This window comes from Pelodiscus sinensis, chromosome 8 (assembly GCF_052426305.1).
Source record: "Pelodiscus sinensis isolate ZL-2025 chromosome 8, ASM5242630v1, whole genome shotgun sequence".
NCBI classification, from domain to species: Eukaryota; Metazoa; Chordata; order Testudines; family Trionychidae; genus Pelodiscus; species Pelodiscus sinensis.
In genome coordinates this window covers 69761078-69782358 of record NC_143059.1, presented here as the reverse complement: position 1 = coordinate 69782358, position 21281 = coordinate 69761078, and the positions used below count along the sequence as shown (strand labels likewise).

The window sequence follows — 21281 nt, the reverse complement described above, 5'->3', positions numbered from 1 at the left end:
AGTGTCCTATGCAAAAATATTTCACTTATCTACCAAGTGAATTTGCACTTATTGAATTCACTGTCCTCCGATTTCTGTCACCATTCCCCGCAGTCACTGTCAGTCACAAACAAAAGCAGCCTCCCAATGTGGTCCTCGCAGGTGGCTCTCTGGGAGTAGGATCGTATACGTACCTGGGATGAGTGTAGACGTGATTGCATAGGATGCTTGTCCACAGTAACCAATTGCTCTGCCACACTATTCAACATGATTTCAAACACCTTGCTATGGGTTCTGTTACTGGAACATGTAAAAATGTCCTCAGTGAATGGATCTTTCCATCTCCTCACACCCTCAGTCCCAAAATCTCAAAGCCTTCCTAGAAGAGATGGTGGCTTGGCCACTTTTGGGGCGTGTATGGCTATTTATGAAGGATCGTGCATGTTTGCAAACAGACACATGCCTTGGCACAGGAGTACTTTCATTTGGAGAAATAACAGCTCCCCCCCCACATTTGCACAAACAAAGCATAGTTGTACAAATGTTTGTTATAGATCAAGCCAACAAAGTCATGTAAACAGATGGACAGGATCACAGTTGCATTATTTACTTATATCCACTGCTAGGCAGTATTATACTCCAACACTCTAACTAAGGTGGCTTACAGGCTTACTGGTTTTGTCAATGGCCTTTGAACCGTCTGATTGCTGCAATATCATGCCAGCATAAAAGCCAAATGACCATTTAATGGAAATGCTTTTCTTAGTAAATATTAAAAGTGGTGTCATGTATGCACAGACTAGGTAGAATCAGGATTTGGTTGGGAGTCTTCTCTTTTCAGGTGCCAGGGTTTAATTTCAAATGCCAATATTTCTTGAACTTCTGGGCACAAAATACTTAATTTCTCTATTATCCCTTTTTAGAATCATGGAAACGGGGGGCTGCAAGAGCCCTCCAGAGGCTACTTAGTCACCCTTGTGTGCTGATGCAGAATTATTACTTAGATCCCCCTTCCATGTGTTTGGTGAACATTTGTTTTGTCCCATTAGGATGAGATCACTGAAATGAAGAAAAAACTGAAGATCATGACTCATCAGGTTGATCAGCTAAAAGAAGAGATCACAGCCAAAGAGGCAGCTCTTGTGAAAGTACATCTGGAACATCAGCGAATAGAAAAGGAAAAGGAGTCTCTGAAAGTAAGGCTGCTTAGTTGTAGGGTGTTTGGCAGGACTAACTAGGAAGGACAGCACATGGTTTCAAAGGTCCTTTCATATTGCCTGACCCATGGTTCTTTGCTGAACACTTTAAGAACTGTTCTGGAATTAATGTATAACTCTCAGTGTCCTTTAAGTGTATGAGTATTCCATGTATGTGGTGAAAGACAAGAGCCTTTTGTTTCTCTGCACCTAAAATGATAGTTATTAGATTCCTAGATTACCCATTGAAAGCTTAAATTCTCCCTTCCTTTCAGAATCCCAAACTGTGCTCAGAAACACAGAGTGGTCTTTGTGTACTGATTGCATCATTCTCTGTATTTGGCCATTACAATAGGAATTATTATCATAGAATTATTACAACAGATTTATGAATTATTTTGGAGACATTCTCTGACCTGTGTTATGCAAGAAGTCAGATTAAATAATCACCATGGCCCCTTCTGGGTTTGGAATCTGACTATGATAACCAGTTTTGTTTCCTTTTAACTTTTGTATCTATAGCTTTAAGTGCTAACACAGTACTGCCACAGTTCTCAGTTCGGCATTGCTGTGTGACTAGCAAGCATAAGCCTTTGGGGAATCAGATAGTACCTTACAATAGCTTCCTCTGCTTAGAAAGAGACTTCATTATTGTGTGTTCAATAAAGCAGCAAAATCTGTGTTAAATCAAGGAAAGCAGGCCAGCCATTTCTGGTTCTTTTTCTCAACATTGGCTGTAACCCCTCTTTGGACATAGTATTACATGTGTGTTGACAGTTCAGCCCAATTTGCTCCTCTTTCCTAAGACTTAGAGAAAGTATCCATAGCAGGTCATTTTCTCTTCGCTTAGTCCCATAAAAGAAATCCCCTGCCATTTTCCATAGTGCTTTCTTTTTGTCAATTTCTCGCTATGGTCCAATGCCTCCTTAGGTTTTCAGCCACTGTCAGCACATTACAGTTATGACAGGATGTCAATAGAACTGTATAAAAAGGCAATTCCTCTATCTGTTCTGTCTCAGACTTGTTATATCAGTTACAGAAAAGCCAAACAGCACCTAATATTCCAGGGTAGGATTCTGCCGTAACTCATCACCAGTCCTGTCTTGTCACCTCTGAATCATCCACCAGCAGTTTGATGGCAGTTTGATTGCTACACTGCTTTACTTGCTCAGTTATTCACTAACAAGTATGTCCATGGACTAGCCTCATATTAGTGACCGGCTTTTGGGCATTGTGTTTTTTCCAGCTGCATGTGTCTGCTGAATGGAAAAGTAGAGAACAGAGAGAGGAATAACTGTCATAGGCACAAAAGAGTCCAATTATTCTTGTGCCATGAAGGCTTCAATTTGTCCTGTTTGCACTGATGTGAAGAAAGCAGGCTTTGGCTGAAAAATCAGCTTAAGTGAAAGTGTGTAACACGGAGGAGTAAGGGTCAAACAGGTGCTTTTCTGCAAATATCAGGTGTGTGCTTGATCCAGGAGCTAGGGATGTAAAATCCTGTTTAAAATGTTAACTGGTTAACTGCTTAACTAGCCCACTGAGTTGCACCACGGGTTGGGATCTGCTGGAGCTGATGGGCCTGGCTAGGCTGGCAACCCCCCCCCCCGCCATTGTGTGTGTGTGGGGGGGGCTGCTCCAGCTGAGTTGGGTACCACTAGTTACCTCATTAAGCATACTGTTAAAGCAGCGTTTACCAGGTAACCAATTAACCCTTTATATCCCTAGTAGGAGCTTAAAGAGTTGTTACTTATATGCACTAATGATGAGCAAACATCACTTGAGGCCTGATCCAAAGGCAACTGGAGACAACAACATGAGAACATAAGAGTTTTTCCATTGATTTCAATAGGCTTTGAATCCAGCCTGTGGTTCGAAATTATTTGCTTGAACGTCCACATGCTGAAAAACACAGAATATCTTACTGTCCCTGTATAAAACTATGGAACACCCACATACTGAATACTGTGTACAGATGTGGTCTCCTCACTTCAAAAAAGATATTTTGGCCTTGGAAAGGGCTCAGAAAAGGGCAACTAAAATGATTAGGGGTTTGGAACAGGTCCCATATGAGGAGAGGCTAAAGCGACTGGGACTTTTCAGTTTAGAAAAGAGGAGACTGAGGGGGGATATGATAGAGGAATATAAAATCATGAGTGGTGTGGAGAGGGTGAATAAAGAAAAGTTATTTATTAGTTCCCATAATAGAAGAACTAGAGGACACCAAATGAAATTAATGGGTAGCAGGTTTAAAACTAATAAAAGAAAGTTCTTCTTCACACAGCGCATAGTCAACCTGTGGAACTCCTTGCCAGAGGAGGCTCTGAAGGCTAGGACTGTAACAGAGTTTAAAGAGAAGCTAGATAATTTCATGGAGGTTAGGTCCATAAAAGGCTATTAGCCAGGGGATAGAAATGGTATCCCTGGCCTGTGTTTGTCAGAGGCTGGAGATGGATGGCACGAGACAAATCGCTTGATCATTGTCTTCAGTCCACCCCCTCTGGGGCACCTGGTGCTGGTCACTGTTGGCAGACAGGCTACTGGGCTAGATGGACCTTTGGTCTGACCCAGTACGGCCATTCTTATGTTCTTATGTATATCGATACCTATCAGAATCTTGACCCTGAAAAGTTAAGTTGGAGATTGCACACAAATGCCATGACTCAGATTTCTGGCATTCGTGGTTCCAACCCTAGGCAGAATGCCCCTGGGAACAGCTTTCTTGTGATGTTGCAGCATTCCTGGTTACAGCCCTGGCTGGAGATTAAAGGTTAAAAGGCCCTCTTTCCTGAACAATTCAGAATTTAAATAACACTCTGCCTTGACTTGGGTTTTAGATGTTGGCAAACATTCAAAGGCATTCTCTCTGGGTATGTCTACACTACCCCGCTAGTTCGAACTAGCGGGGTAATGTAGGCATACCGCACTTGCAAATGAAGCCCGGGATTTGAATTTCCTGGGCTTCATTTGCATAAGCCAGGCGCCGCCATTTTTAAATCCCGGCTAGTTCGAACCCCGTGCCGCGCGGCTACACGCGGCACGGAGTAGCTAGTTCGGATTAGGCTTCTAATCCAAACTAGCTGTACTCCTCGTGGAATGAGGCTACATGCAGCACGGGGTTCGAACTAGCCGGGATTTAAAAATGGCGGCGCCCGGCTTATGCAAATGAAGCCTGGGAAATTCAAATCCCGGGCTTCATTTGCAAGTGCGGTATGCCTACATTACCCCCCTAGTTCGAATTAGGAGGGTAGTGTAGACATACCCTCTCTCTCTCTCTCTCTCTTTCTCTCTCTTTTTTTTTAAAAATGGGTTCTCCTGTTTCTAATAGCACCTTGGGCCGTATCCTCATCTTGTGTCAGAGGAGCCACACTGATTTACACCAGTTGAGGATCTACCCTTTCTCTGCATATAATGTAACTCAGTGCATAACCTAGTCTTGTTTCACTTACCTTCTGCATATAAGACCCCAATTCCGTAGCTGTTGAAACTGCTAGGACCATGGAGTGACTAGCAGTGGTACCTGCTAGCCTGGCTTTATATGCACTTAATGCATTCCAGTTGCGAGTTGTTTATGTCAGTGTTTGCTGCCAGCATATAATGCTGCACCTGGTTCACAACTTGTATTTTCTGTGACGTAAGGAGAATACTGAATTTGATATATTAAAAATAACAGATAGCATTTCCAAATGCATGAGTAATTTTACATTTGTAGGCAGCTTTTACACGCTGTTGATTGCATTTTAATGTACAGTGGCTGACAATTGGGTTCTGCTGATGGATTCCGATCAGTATCCAACACCGAGTTTGAGAGATATGAATGTCGCAGATTATGGGAAAATAAAAGTTTTATTAAAGAAAACAAGAGTGGGACAAGATATTTTATTATGATGACAGAATTGTAGTTTCTGTCATCTTAACTTATTGCTGTTTCAGGCACACTCTTCCTCACATTCTGATTCCCTCTCTTTTGTGTGATGCTCATTCTCCAGAGGCACCTTGGAATCAGATCCTAGCTAAAGCCTTTCCTTTATTTGTGTCCAACCTTAAAAGCTTTTGAATCTGTATAAACAGACCTCATTAAGAGAGGACCATTTTGACTATGGCTAATTGTCTAACAGTTTTAGCCACCTCTTTAGTAATCGAGCAAGACCTTCTTACTCTTTCTCTGGATAAATGTGTTGCATGTTAGTACTTGTGACAATGAGATATAGAGGTTGGTCAAGTCCCATTTGTAGCACAGGTAGATGGTTTGCAAGCTGCCTCCACACAGTTTTACAATATCACGCCTGATGAGTGGCGATCCCACGTTTCCAGCCATTTCTGCCTCTTTCCCAAATCTGCTAAAGCACCTTAATTTTGACTTTCAGCACCTTTTGTAATTCCATGCCTGGCTGAGACACATTTTTGCCCATGAGCCTTAAATCTTACCTAAAGCAACCCTTGTTATTCCAGTCCTGGCCGTCTTTTTAGCTAATGCTTATAACTCTTCTGAATTGTACCAAGTTTTGCAAGATGGATTCACCTGTTTTAGGCACTTGAGATCCTCGAACTCTTAGGGTACGTCTACACTTGCTCCCTATCTGGAGATAGGGATGCAAATGTAGTGTACCAAAATTTAAATATCCCGTGCTTAATTAGCATAATTGCGTCTGGGCGCCATTTTGAAATTATGTCATTGCAAAATAAAACGCCCCATGTAGCAGCATTATTTCGAGAGAAAACTCTTCTCTCGAAATAACTTTTTCTCCTCATTTTATGGAGGAACAGTTATTTTGAGAGAAGGATTTTCTCTCAAAATAACGCTGCTACACGGGGCGTTTTATTTCACAATAATGCGATTTCAAAATGGCACCCGGATGCGATTATGCTAATTAAGCGCGGCATATTTAAATCCCGTGATTCATTAGCAATTTCGGTACACTACATTTGCATTCCTATCTCCAGATAAGGAGCAAGTGTAGACATACCCTTATTGACTTGCTTTGAATCCAGGTCTGCTGGATTCAAACTGGCTTTGAATCCAGGTCTGCTGTGTTGATGACCCCTGCCATCCCCAGTATTTTCCCTTTATTTGCTTTATATGAAGTGTTCCTGAAATACAGATCAACGTATTACCATAAATACAGAGAAATCCTTCCAAATTTCTCCAGAGTATAACATTCGATACAAAACCATCTGACATGTTGTTTACACTGTTTCCTTATGGCTCTTTCTGTGTTCGCTTATATTTCTTATTTGCTCTTGAGAACCAGCAACACGTGCACAACACAAAAACCTAAATGAAAGTACAAGGCTCTTTCTAAACTCTAATCCTAAATTCCCAGGGTTATGCAGTGGGAAGTTGTTACTAAGCACAGTTTACCTATATTCTTTGCTTCTGTCAGGCTGAGCTGCTTAAGATGAAACAACAAGCCCTGGAGACCAAGCACTTTATTGAAAAACAGGAATCAGAAGAGAGAAAACTCCTGAAAATTATTGCTGAGGCTGATGCCGAGAGGATGAGGCAGAAGAAGGAATTAGACCAGGTAAGAAAGTCTAATCAGGAAGGAGCTTTTCCTTCTTGATTGCTGTTCCAACCCACAGAAACAGGCCTTTGTTCCATTTCTTCCTCCCATCTGCTTTTAAGGACCAGATCTTCAGCTGGGATAAACGGATAGTGGTTCTCTATTGAAATCAACCTGTTGCAGTATTGATGTCAACTAAATGACTTCAGTTTACATCACCCAAGGTCTGACCCCCGCATTGGGGATGATACAGGCCCTTAACAAGCTTTCATTCACCGATAACGAAATAACATTTTGATTGAACTGTTCTCAGCCGAGGAAGACACAAGCTCTCATATATTGCAACTGACAACTTTGTAGCTGTATAGCTTACTTTGTTCTGCATCCCTAGGTTATCAGCGAGAGAGACATCCTGGGGTCACAGCTAGTTCGGCGTAATGATGAGTTAGCACTGCTTTATGAAAAGATCAAAATCCAGCAGTCCATCCTACACAAGGGGGAGACCCAGTACCGGCAGAGAATGGAAGACATCCGACTCCTCAAGCTGGAGATCAAAAAACTTCGGCGGGAGAAGGGAATACTGTGCAAAAGCGTGGCTAATGTGGAGGAGCTCAGGTAGAAAAGCAAAATGAACACATTTCACTAGCGGCTGCAGCCATGACATTGCATTTGAGACACATGAGAGAGCTTGTTTTCACACACGATAAAGGTTTGTAGTGGTGAACAAGTTACTCTGAAGAAGGGGCTTGCTTTATCTGACTTCAGACACTAACTAGTTTAAATTCATAAATCAGTTAAGCAGTAATTAGAAAATACAGGGAGAAAGAAGCAAAAATAAAAATAAAAAAAATAAATAGAAATGCCTGGACCCAAAAGAAGTCACATCCAAAATTCACCTCCGACTTATGAATTACTGGTGACATTACCAGCTTGACAGGCAACAGGAAAAAAGATATTCACAGTCCAGTGAGCTACTTAGTGGTGCACAGGGCCCACATTAGTGGAACTGCTTTTTATTAGGCAATCCATAGAGGAAGGGGGACATTTGACATATTTATAACAAACTCCCATATGTTTCCAGCGTTCCATCCTGCTAGATTTATATGTGAGTTTGATCAGGGAGAAAGATTTAGTTAAATTTTCATTGAAGGTTGTGTTTCTTTAAAAGCACAGTTTTATAGCTGCAGCCTGATTTATCTTCTCCTGCTTTGACTTAATGTTTTCCTTTTTTTCAAACTTTATTATATTTGAGGCATATTTTTTCTTGTGGGGAAAACTTTGTCATTTGCTATACAATCACTGGGGGAGTTCTAAAGAAACAGAACTGTGTTTTTAGCAGGTATCTATGGCCTTGTCTCCACTTACCAGGAGATCGATGCTGCAGAGATCGATCTCCCGGGGATCAATTTAGCAGGCCTAGTAAGGACCCAATAAATCGACCATTGATTGCATCCCCTCCAGCAATTCCGGGATTCCATTGGGTCAAGAGGAGTCAGGGAAGTTGATGGGAGAATTTGTTCTGTCAACCTTCTGCAATGGGGATGCCACAGAAATTCGACCTAAGGTACATTGAGTGCAGCTGTGCTATTCATGCAGCTGGAGTTGCATATCTTAAGTCACCTTTCTCCCCTAGTGTAGCCCTGGTCTGTGTCCCAGAGCATGGAGATGGAGGGTGTGGTACCACCCTCATTCACACTAATTTTGCTACATCTGTTTTGGGAGAGATTCTCTGCTGAGAAAAGAAGGCCTAGTTCCATTGATTTCTGTGGGGCTACCCTAATTTACCCCAGATGAGATGCTTGCTCAGTGAGTGCAGAGTTGTTACACCCATTTTTGAGAAATAGGCAAAGAATTTTAATAACTGTGGCTCACCTTCAGTGTAGGGTTTGAGCCTCCTGTTCAGATGCATTGGACTGGAAGCCTATTCCTGTATTGAAATGCAAGGAATGTATTGAAGTATAGTGTGATGCCTGCCATCATGGCTAGATCAATTCTTGCTAACTACAGCAGCAAGCCTACACATTAATGAACTCCCAAACCATTACTAAAACTGCCAGATGGAGGAGTCCTTTCTTCACTTGTACAACTAAGTAGATTAAACCTGGTTCCGTCATAAGCTCTCTTGACTAGCCAAAAGGACTTGCCTTTTTCCCCTTTCCCTCCACTCCATCCAAACTACACTCAAGACCCCACAATATCAAGATCTTCCAAATAGCCAGCAAAAGTCAGCGGAGGATTTTGTCAGCTTTAGAGGTAGAAATCTTTTGGGGGCATGAGGTGGCAAAGCAGCCGTTGCCTCCCTTTTGCTGGGTGGTGGGGAATTGTAGGGCCCACAACACCCATGGTTCTGACCAAGGACATGGTAGAGGCAGACTGCTGGAGAACGCACCGATTCAGTGTGTGCCCACAACAGCCTTGATTAACCAAGGTTCCCAGGGCTTGGTGGTGAATGAGTTCTGGAGCTTGGGGGCGAGATCAGAATGGGGAAGGGCAAATTATTCTTGGAGTGATTGCACATGTCCTTTCCAATATGAGTAAGTAACTGTCTTTTACACCTCCCCATGCCAGCGCCAGTAAATCTGGCCTGATGTGTATTAAACTGTTTTGTGATGTGAAAGTCACAGTTTAAAGGCTACAATTGTGCCTTTGTTCCGAGGAGAAATTATCTGAAGATATTTAAGGCAAGGAGTCTTTACTAGTGCATAGCAGAGGATAGGCGACAAAAACATGTCTACTGTGACAGCCCACCAAACATTTACCCTTCACTCCAGCTCCCAAGCTGTGGCCTAGAAGGCCGTTTGAAACTAGTAGCAAATGACTTGATATCTACCCACAGGCAATTTGGAACTGGGATGACCAACCACCTGGCTTGCTGACAGCTACCCTGTAAACATACAGAGTCCTGTGTTGTGGGAATACTGGGGATGTGTTTATTTTACTGGATGTGTTTGTAACTATGCTAGTTTGTTCTGAGCCCTTTCAGGACCTGTAGTGAGAGACTATGGCTAAGAACCAAATGTGGGTTTCCTGCAGTGTAGTCATCACTAGCTGGATCATAGTTATCTGTTTTCTTATCTGGACTGAGATGCTCGCTCTTACATCTCATTCCCCAAAACTGTGTGACGTGTGGCCGTTAGTGAGTACTGTGGACCACGTGTGATCTCTGTGGGATGAAACGCCGTGGTCAGAATCAAGTTATTAGGTTCAGTGTCGAGGTAGCTGTGTAAAATTCTATGGCCTGAGTTAAGCAGGAGATTAGACTGGAGGATCTAACAATTCTTTCTAGCCTTGAATTTATGAAATTCCATGCAATGAGATCTATTCAACTGAGAATTAGTGGGAAGGGGTGCAACGCCCTCTCTTGAGTCATTGAGATTAGGTGAAGCAATAGAATATTGTGGGGTACAACCATGCGACCGGATGGCAAAGATAATTGGGTGACCACGAGTGTCTTCCATTGCTAATGATATTGTGTGTTAAACAATGAAGAGTTAATGCTAATGCTGATGTTTCATTTCTTTGTGAAAGCTCATAGTTGTTGGGTTCTTTTTCCTGTCCTGGCCTTAAGGCAAGAAGTTTATCACATGCAGAAGGAGCTACTGAAGGAACGAACTCGATGCCGAGCACTAGAGGAGGAGCTAGAGAACCCCATGAATGTTCACAGATGGAGAAAATTGGAGGTAATATTTTAGTGTAACACTTGCACAAGCACCGAAATGGCCATCTTTCCAAATCAATAGCAGAGCGCAAATCATATTTTGTTTGATGTGATGCCAATGGGCATTTAGAGGGGCAGGCAGAGTGAAATTTCCATAGTCCCAATGGTGGTTAACTGCTGAATGACTTCTTCACACAATGCAATCAGTGCTATTTCTTAATGTATAACCAAACCGCAAAAGGCTTTGCTAAAGAGCTGGGGGGGGGGGGAGGGTTGAGCTGAAATTTAAAGGGAAATGACTCATTAGCGGGGATTAACAGAGAGAGGGAGGGAGAGGGAGATATTGTTCAAAGAAGAGAGGAAAGGTCCAGCTAAGGTGTGACAGTCCCTGCACTAAGTATGGAAAGCTGTGCACGATGAAAATCAGATGGGTTAGGATGAAAATAGTGAATGAAACACATGGAACAGGGAGTGAGTGGATCTGCAGTCGAAGAGGTAAGTAGTCAATGAGGAAAGAACAGGCAGCCAAATAAATAATGGTCAGTTTCCAATGCAATCCATTGTGGTGAACATGATGTAAATTGTTATGTAAGCAGTGAATTTAAATTTTCACAGTATCCAACCGTGCCGAATGAAGCCAAAAAACCTCAACCTATTAAGCACAAACCAAATATATGATCATCAGTTGACACCATTGGGTATTTCTCACATTAACTCAGAACCAGCTGAGATCTCTTGTGCATGCACATGGTGTCTGATCTGATGCCAAGGGTTGTTTAGCTGTCTTGCTAAATGAGTGATAACATGCTAGCCCCTGAAGAAGTGCAGCTGAAGATTTTGGCTGTGCCGACTAATATGATAGTTAATTTGTGGTCTTTCCATGCTGAGTTTAAAGCTGCAGAGCATGCTGACCTTTTCCCAGGGAGGGGAGATAAAGTACAGGATGCTGAAGTGTGCTGCAGAGATCTAAGCACAGTCTGTAGCAGCTCCAGTTAAAAATGGGAAATCAGGCCATTCAAAAAATCGGGTGGTGGGAGACTGGAGGTATCAGGGGACTGATAATGGGAGATGAAGCCTTTCAATTCTGGGTCATTGGTTTGGAACCAGAGCACTAAAAACGATATGAAATGATTTTGAAGTGGTCCCAGTTCAATTGCTAATGAACAAACATCCCCATGACAAAAGATGCCAGGATAGTTAGTATGTATGAGCACCCTCATTGCCAGTAGCCTATGAAGAGATAAGGACTGAACTAGACTGTTCTCGGGGCCTGAACTGCCTCTATTATTTCTTACAAAACTGAACATAAGAACGGCCGTACAGAGTCAGACCAAAGGTCCATCTCGCTCAGGATCCTGTCTTCCAGTAGTGGCCAAAGCCAAGGGTCCCAGAGGGAATGAACAGAACAAGCAATCATCAAGTGATCCCTCTCCTGTCATCCACTCTCAGCTTCCAGCAAACAGAGGCTAGGGACACTTTGTGCAGACTCAAAATATTTATGTAGGGGGAGGGTCCTCCAGGATCTCCTCTGCCACTCTCAGAAAGACAAGGTGGCAGGATCCAGCTCCTTCAGAAGCTCCTCATTGCCCGAGTCTTATGTGCCTACATCAGCATGGGTTCTGAGAGCCTGTGCTGCTCCATGTGAGTCAGTCATGGCTTCTGCTAAAAAATGAAGGACTAATTTCTTCCTCCTTCTTCCCCTCCAGCCCCAAGACAAGCTGCATGTGCAGATATCCCAGCCTGGCAGGTTTGAGATTAGGCTGATGGGCTGTCCCATCACAATGTTAGTTTTGAAAGGGACTCTCCAGCTTGATAGTCATAACCATTGGTTTACCATGGCAGATCTCCCATGCGGAGGGCCTTACCGACAGAAGGATTGCTTGTATGTATGCTCTTTTTCAACCAAGCCATGTTGCTACTAGGGTAAAAGAGGAACTTAGACGGATTTCATTCAGTCTCCTTTGGTACACAGTAAAGACATACAGTCTGCTTTTCAATTGTAAGCAAGAGGCATAGACTGCTAGGTACAAGCTGTACAGCTCTATTTTAAAAAATAATGTTCTCCTTGAATAGGCCAGTGACCCGAGTACCTATGAATTGATACAGAAGATACATACTCTGCAGAAACGGCTCATCAGTAAGACAGAAGAAGTGGTTGAGAAAGAATTGCTGCTGCAGGTACCGTAGCATCATCTCTGTACAGTACAGTGTCTTAGTATAGCATAATTTTTGTACCCAGCATATGCAGCCTGCTTTAGGTAAGCTCCAATATTGTTATTAGGATGCCTTATTTTCCTCTGAATGGTGGTTTGCTTGTTCGCCTGCATTTCCCGTAGCTAGTGGTAGATGGCAGCACTCACTCACACATAGAGAACTGATATCACCTCATTAGTTGATTTTTATACCCCAAGTCACTGATCTCTGGATAACTCTGCAAAATAAAACAAGAGATTTGATTTATTTTATTTGGTCACCAAAACCCAAACTAAATAAAGATGAAATCCAACAGGTATTTTCTTCATTGTTCTGGTAATAACGGGCATGATCAGAAGGACTAAGAAATGCCTGACAAGCTAGCTGATGTTTACTAGCTAGCTGATCTGTGTATTTACATGCATTCATCATCCCAATTGCATAGCTCCTTGCTAAATTACCACACCACCGTTGAACTATACACAAAGACTGATATGGTGCTAGAGAGGAACGTGGGGCAAATCCCCTTTCAATAGGAAGAAATGGGGAAAATCTCCCTCTGACTTAATTGACTAGGGGCAGGAAAACCCCAAGTTCCTCTGTCTAGTGAGGTGGGGCCAACATATCCTCCAGCCCCCAACTAAAGGGATCGAGAAGAAGAGAGACTGTTGTATTTTTCGGATGGAGCTGCATGAGGGAGGTACTCTACCAGTGTTCATGGACTGTCACAAACAGAGCACTCTTATTGGGCATAAAGAGAAGGACTAGACCCTAGCTAAGGTTAAGGACTTTAGGAGACAAGCAGCAACTAAACTGTTAATGTGGATCCTTTTTCCTGTCTCCCCTGGGGCTAGCTTGTTGAATTTGCTCTTCAGCCAATGTATGCAGCCAGAGTACAGAACACACCTGTCCCATAAGGTCCTACCAATCTAAATAAATTGTGTTTAAATATATTTGACATTTTTCCACCTTCAGTTATTGTTCCAAATTGCCCTGGTCTCCCAGGAACTGCTCTGCCATTGTAGGAAGAAATGAAGCTTTTGTTGATTCCTGTCACCAACAGAATCTTTTCTTTTATGCGACTGTGGTTGGAAGGTGATAACACAGAAATAAATGGGTCCCTTTATTCTAAAGCTGTAAACACTATGGGCAGACTCACCACTTCCAAAAAGAGGTGAATTTTTATAGGTCTTTTGTTGCATGCAGTTCAGGGCATTTCTGGGTCCAGAGGGAAAGTGAGAATTCTTGACGTTTTGATGTTTTGCTATTAATCTCTGGAATGCTATGAACTGGAGACAGTAGTAGATTGGTGGAGCTGTGATGCTGGTTCAAAGAACCATGCTGGTTTTTAAATACTTGCAGTGTGTTGAACATACTGAGTTTTGTGAATATGTTTTGATTTCTAGGTTCTTTGAATGTGCTTAAATCAACCCATATGCGCGCACACATGGAATTACACCTGGCATGCAGGGAGTTTTGTGGACTGAGCATTGAGCATAGTGTAAGAAGTTGGTAGCTGGAAACATCCCTTTTTTTGGAAATAGTTGCACCCTCTACTCTGAGTTCCATGCAAAGTTTGCCACCTTCTCACAGCAGAACCTTAACACTTGCACAAGAAAGATAAAGGCTACCTATATCATTCTTACTCCTGTCTTTTTGTGTGTGAATAATATTTTAAAAATCATCCCAAAGCACTGAGTAGGGACCATCTTTTAGGCTCAAGTGGACAGATTAAATGGGAATATTCTTGATTAAGAGCTGCAGAATCTAGCTCCATTTAGAAAGCTACCTACTTACTCATGAGATTTTCTCCTGATACATATTTGATCATAGCCATTTACTTTAGCATCCAAAATATGTTTTCATTACTTTTTACTCCTGTTAGAGCTGCAGAAACAATGCCACTCTGAGAGGGTGTGCTACATTGCATTCTGGCTGACACATCATCAACACAAAAATTAACTGTGGTTCAAATGCAGACTCTTTCTTGCAGGTGATATGTGAGCCAGGAAGAAATCCGCTTGCCTCTCAGATTCCCGACTACTAATAAACACCCTTTTAACTTTTTAAGTTGTCATATGAATAGATTTACTCTATAAATCAACCATTGAGAGGTAATAAATATGAAGCATCCTATTGCCATTTTTGAGCCATTTTTCAGAGAATTGCACTTTAAGTGACAAATTGAAAAATGCCTCTGTGTGTGTTAAATTATTAACTCCTTTCTACTTTTCGTCTTATACATAACCTGCAGCCACCTCACCTTGGGCTGTTATTCATCAGATCTCATATGCCAGGCAGGGAGAAGCTGCATGAGGTCTTGGATGGTAGATCTTTAAAGAAAACATAAGTGTTTCTGGAAAAAACATTGGCAATTCAGTAATCAGTATTTCTCCCTATGACTCAGTGCTCAAGTTAGGGCTGCTGTGCTGATGAAGAACATTGTCTTAAAATCAAATGCAAACTCAAGGTTCAGACCACTTCAACATCCCATGCCACTTTCACCATGAATGAGATCTGTTATCTGAGGTTTAGCCAGCTTCCAAATTTGACTCAGTATTTTCTATTCACCTACATTCCTCTTGCAGTTCCAACATGACATGTTATTCTTCCATTGTGCCTTAAACTACCATTTATAGTATTCCTGTGCTCTGTGAAAAATGCTGCTGCATATCACCTCAAAGATTTCAGTGGGGAGTGAAAGTCTTCATGAGCATATTTACTGGAGTATATAAAATGCTTTAGATCCTTCAGGGCAAAAGGTGCTTTTTTCTAGCTACACAATCTTCTTATTGCAGGAGAGGTGCTCCGAGGTGTGAATCATAAATAACGATTCAAAAAGTGTTTGCCCGTTTTGTGTGTATGGGTTGAGTTCTTCACATGTCCGGAGCTTAATTGCATAATGAACAGTGATGTGTAGTAAATGCACAAAGTAACCAAATTACCTTGTTGGGTGGCTTTTGGAAAATGTCCCATTAAAAGTGAATGATGTGCTGCTTTATTTGTTTAAAATCTAGTTCTGTCGCTTCAAAGTGAACTCATGCTTTAATTTGATTTTATGTCTGGCTGGCTAAGTCTGATTTATTTTACTACAGGCCTCTGAGTTTATTACAGTAGGAAGGCTCAGGTTATGTCTCGGTTGTCAGTCTTCTCGAAAGATCTGTCATAAGCGTAAGAAGGCATATATAACATAAGGTCATTTATGGTCAGCAACAATTGAAGACCAGGAGCAGGGAATTAGGATATGCAAAACTGGGAGCACCATGGACTCCCACACCTTGCTGGTTTGGACTGCATCATATTAGCCCAAAACCTCAGCTGCTATGAACTGGCATAGCTCCATTGAAGTCATTATTGCATTTAGAAAGGATGGACAGCATTCTGGAAGCTGGGAAACTAGGGTTCAGTCCCCTTCCCCACTGCTACAGACTTTCTTTGTGATCTTGGGCAAGTAATTTAGCTGCTCTGTACCTCAGTTTCCCCAGGCGATTATAGCATACATTATGGGGATATTGTGTGGATAAATATATTAAAGATTGTGAAGCGCTCAGACATTATAGTAATGGGAGCCATATAAGTACTGGAAATAGATGTTGTGTATTCTCTCTGTTACCTGGACAGTAGTTCTGTCTCATTTAATTTTGGATCCTTACACTGTGCTCATTCCTGTTCTATCTGAGTAGGAGTCTAAAAAACCCATTCCTCAAAGGTGTGTTGAAATTACTGCTCATACTGATCCATAGAACATAATGTTTTGGAACTATATTGTACTATGTGTGTTTTAGTTGTAATGCTAAGCGATATCTACACTGTGAGCTAGAGGTGTCAGTCTGCTGCCTATGTACATGTACTAATGCTAGCTCTCCGCATGTTCACATGAGTATAATTAGCCGTGTAGCCACAGAATCGTGAGTAGCAACAGTGGAGCTATGCTGAGTACGAAGCCAGCTGAAACTGGTGGCTATCTGCTTAGCACCATGCCTCTGCTGCTGCTACCACCATGCAACCTCAGTAACACTGCTGTTTCTATCCACACTAGCTTAATGAGTGATAATGCAGGGGAATCACCCCCCTCAGCTCACAGTATAGACATAGCCATACTCTAGTTTTTACACAGGCAGGACTCTCAGTGAAGTCAGTGTAAGTTTTCATAAAATCATAGAAGATTAGGGTTGGAAGAGACCTCAGGGGGTCATCTAGTCCAACCCCCTGCTCAAAGCAGGACCAATCCCAACTCAGTCATCCCAGCCAGCGCTTTGTCAAGGTGGGCCTTGGAAACCTCTAGGGATGGAGATTCCACCATTTGCCTAGGTAACCCATCCCAGTGCTTCCCCACCCTCCTAGGGAAATAGTTTTTCCTAATATCCAACCTAGACCTCCCCCACCGCAACCATTGCTCCTTGTTCTGTCATCTGCCACCACTGAGAACAGCCTAGCTCCATCCTCTTTGGCACCCCCCTTCAGACAGTTGAAGGCAGCTATCAAATCCCCCTTCATTCTTCTCTTCTGCAGACTAAATAATCCTAGTTCCCTTAGCCTCGCCTCATCAGTCATGCCCCCTAATAATTTCCATTGCCCTCCACTGGACTTCTTCCAGTTTGTCCACATCCTTTCTGTAGTGGGACCCCCCAAACTGGATGCAATATTCCAGATGTGGCCTCACCTGTGCCAAGTAGAGGGGAATAATCACTTCCCTCGGTCTGCTGGCAATGCTCCTACTAATGCAGCTCAATATGTCATTAGCCTTTTTGTCAACAGGGGCACATTGTTGACTCATATCCAGCTTCTCGGCCACTGTAATCCCCAGGTTCTTTTCTGCAGAACTGCTGCTTAGCTTGTTGGTCCCCTGCATGGGTCTCTGTATTTGGCCTTGTTGAACCTCATCAGATTTCTTTTGGCCCAATCCTCCAACTTGTTTAGGTCACTATGGTCCCTATCCCTACTCTCCAGGGTGTCTACCTCTGCCCCCAGCTTTGTGTCATTTGCAAACTTGCTGAGGGTGCAATCCATCCCATCACCCTGACCATTAATGAAGATGCTGAACAAAACTGGTACCAGGACCGATCCCTGTAGCACTCCACTTGATACCAGTTGCCAACTAGACATCGAGCTTTTGATCACTACCTGTTGAGCCTGGTGATCTAGCCAGCTTTCTGTCCACATTATAGTCCATTAATTCAAGTCATACCTCTTCAACTTTTGCTGGCAAGAATACTGTGGGAGACCATCAAGGCATATCACATCCACTGCTTTCCACATATCCACAGAACCAGTTATCTCATCATAGAAGGCAATCAAGTTGGTGCAACATAACTTGCCATTGGTGAATCCATGTTGATTTTTCCTGATCACCTTCCTCTCATCCAAGTGCTTTAAAATGCATTCCTTGAGGACTTCCTCCATGATTTTTCCAGGCAGTGAGATGAGGCTGACTGGTCGGTATTTCCCCAAATTCTTCTTATTCTCTTTTATAAAGACGGGTACTTGTGCCTGAGTAAAGACTGAGTAAAAACATCTAGGATCTTTAGCATTCCATTCTATGTATGATATAAAATTGTCTGCCTGGCTATTTATTGTAAAATTATCCTTATTTACTTATTTAAAAAATCCTTGACATTTTTCTCAGCATGCTTCATGCGAGTCTAGTCCCCTCAAAACCCTTTTCTCCCATCAGCCTGTCATGAAGCCTGCTTCTTCTAGTTCCCTTCATGCTGAGGGAGTACTTGATATATATTGCACAATTTTTAACATGACCTGAAAGTTGTCAGTCACTCAGAAAAAGGAGATCATTAGAAGGGCTTGCTAGTGAACACCTGTTCTATCATTATAGGGTCTGTCTTCATTTTGGTTTTCTTAAGGTCTGGTTCAGCTTCACTTTGTGACTATGTGCACATTGACAGTGACTGAGGTTTACTTTGTGTTCTCAGAACTGGTGTATTCATGCTTCGGTTGGCTGTCAGTGACTTCCTTATTTGGAGATTTGTCGGAAACAATGCCATTTGTGAATTTACATGTTGTATGGAGGGTAGTTTTAGATTTTTGACAAAGGATAATCTGTTTAGATAAATACCTGTAATTCCCTACAGGAAATTATTCAGTATGGAATCCTCAACAATCTCTTTTAACCAACAATAAATTGGCTTCTTACATTCATAGATTCTAAAGCCAGAAGGAACCTCTAAGATCTCCTCTGACCTTCTGTACAAAATGGATCAAAGTGTTCTCTCCCAAAATAATTCCCAGGGCAGATATTTTATAAAAACAGCCTGTCTTGATTGTAAAATTGCCAGTGACGGGGAAGCCAGTATGATCCAAGTTATATTGTTCCAGTGGTTAGTTACCTTGACTGTTAACCATTATGCCTTCTTTCCAGGCTGACTTTATCTAGCTTTATCTTCTAGCAGCTGAATCATGTTATACCTTTTTCTCTGGCATACTCTACCATGTGTCACTTGCAGATCACCATCTTTCATTCTCCTTGCTTGCAGAGAATCTTGTGTAGTTTGGACCAGTGTTTTGCACTCAGTGAAACTTACAGGCCCAGTTCAGCTACCAATGTGCCAAGCCCAAAGAAAGGGAAATAAAAAGGATGTCACAAGTAGGAAAGAACCTAAAAAATGCTCCTGAAGGATGAGTCAATATCTTAAGTACAGGTTGAACCTCTCTAGTCCAGCATTCCCTGGTGTGGCAACATACATGGTCCAGAATGATTTTAGTGAGCCGGATGTCCACTTATCATGGGTGTGGCCAAGTTTCCCGTAGTCCCATAATGTTTGTTTACAGCCACCAGCCTTGGCTCTCAGTGTTCTGTGCTGTTATTTAGCTCCAATTTACCCCTAAATGTATTTGTAGAGCCCAATAAGCAGTGGAAGTGTTTGTAATGCTGCTAGACAATACTGAACTCCCGCAGTTCAGCAAATTCTCTGGTTTGGCATTGGTTAGGTCCCAAGGGTACAGAGGCTCAACCTGTACCTACATATTTCAATCTATATATGGCATTGGAAACCTCTATTCAAGTCAGATCCAAGGTGGAAGATGAAATTAACTTGACCATGGTAGCTTAGCAGGGTGCTATGCATCCAAATGTACAGAGCAGTAACTAGATCTTTGCTGTTGGTCTTGGGCTAGAAGTGTTCCAGAGCCAGAGTCCATGGGAAGCTATTCTTCTTTCTAAGAAAGAAAGGTGTTCTCTTTCGAGTCCAAGTGTAGATCACTAGCACCATGCTAAGGCAATTCTGAATGTGTCTTTCAGGGCATTGGCTGCTATGTGTATAGCAGCGGGATGAGGGAGAATTTCTTTGCTGCGACTAGCTCCGAGTTGTAAAGCCAAAAGACAAACAATGTGCCTGATGCTTTACTGTATTATTCCAGCTGTGGATCAGTGTAACTGCAACCCCCTTCCACTTGAAAAATCATCCTTACCTTTTACAGCTATTTTATGATACCCCTTTAAGGAGATTTTTTTTCCACCCAAAAATAAAAAGGAGGGATAGTTTAGTGTAGATGTTTCTGTATCAGGTCCTAGACTACCTCTGTTTCCTGGTGGGCTTTGACACCCTTTGATCTGGAGAACCAGACAGTAACATCACAACTGGAAGTTGAATTTCAATCTATATTGCATCCCCAATAAAGGAAAGGATGTATATTGCGTCTGGGGGTATGTCTACATTGTAAATGTAAGTGTAATTGAATCACAGGTGGGCATACCTATACAAGCCTTAATTTACCTAGTGTGGGAAGAAATATTAGTGCAAACGTAGCAGTATGAGCACCAGCACTGGCTAAAAGCTTGCTGGGTATTGGGATTGCTGCTCCACACTGAAGTCTGTGCCACCGCAATCTTCACGGCTATTGTTGTCTGTGCTAGCTAGATCAAAGTGAGGTATGCCTAGCCATGCTACAATCACACCTTCCTTCGCAGTGTAGACATTCCCTTAGGCCTTGTCAACCCTTAACAGGTTTGCCAGTATAGCTCTACTGCAATAGCTGCACCAATAACTCCTACTAGTGAAGTTTAGATTGACAAATGCATCCCTGACACATTCCTTTTGTCAGAGTATAAACTATGCTGGCAAAAGGACTTTTTTTGCCAGTGTAACAGCATCTACACTCTGGCTTCTGACAGTGGAGCTACTTTGGGAAAAAAAAGCATTCCTCTATCTGACATAGCTATGCTGGCAAAACTTTAAATGTACACAAGGCCTTAGGATTGACCAAATGTTTCTAATATGAAAAACAAGCAGAAAAATACTCCCCTCTCCCCTGTTTGGAAAAAGCAGAGCACTGGAGCTGTCCTTAGGGCACCATGAGGAGCCAGGAAAAAGAATGGGCACATAGGGCTTGATTCTCAACTGCATGATTGCAACTCGGAGCCAGTTGTGCAGCTATCAGAGGCATTATACGGGAGTAATACAGTAGAGCCTCAGACCCGTGGTTTGTCTTTTGGTTTTGCAATTGGGAGCTAGTAGCAGCAAAGAAATTCCCCCTCTTCCCACCATTCTTCAGCCAGCTTCCTGAAATACACATTCAGAATTGCTTTAGCATAGTGCTAGTAATCTACACTTGGACTCAAAAGAGAGCACCTTTCTTTCTTAAAAGGAAGAATAACTTCCCATAAACTCCGGCTCTAGTGCACTTCTAGCGCAAGACCAGCGGCAAATGTCTATTACTGAACTGTACGTTTTGATGCACAGCAGCCTGCCAAGCTATTGTGGTCAAATTAATTTCACCTCGTGCCTTGGATCTGGCTTGAAT

At 42.4% G+C, this 21281-nt stretch overlaps 1 protein-coding gene across 2 annotated transcripts in view; it reads left to right on the top strand.

Moving 5' to 3' along the window:
• Window positions 1–21281, top strand: part of CFAP58 (cilia and flagella associated protein 58) — a 96588-nt gene that overhangs the window by 45682 nt on the left and 29625 nt on the right. For both annotated transcript variants that reach the window (XM_089780223.1, XM_089780222.1), the window contains exons 11-15: window positions 1029–1175; window positions 6557–6697; window positions 7068–7291; window positions 10245–10356; window positions 12408–12512. In XM_089780223.1, coding sequence (XP_089636349.1) covers window positions 1029–1175; window positions 6557–6697; window positions 7068–7291; window positions 10245–10356; window positions 12408–12512 — 729 coding nt within the window. The remainder of the gene's footprint in view (window positions 1–1028; window positions 1176–6556; window positions 6698–7067; window positions 7292–10244; window positions 10357–12407; window positions 12513–21281) is intronic.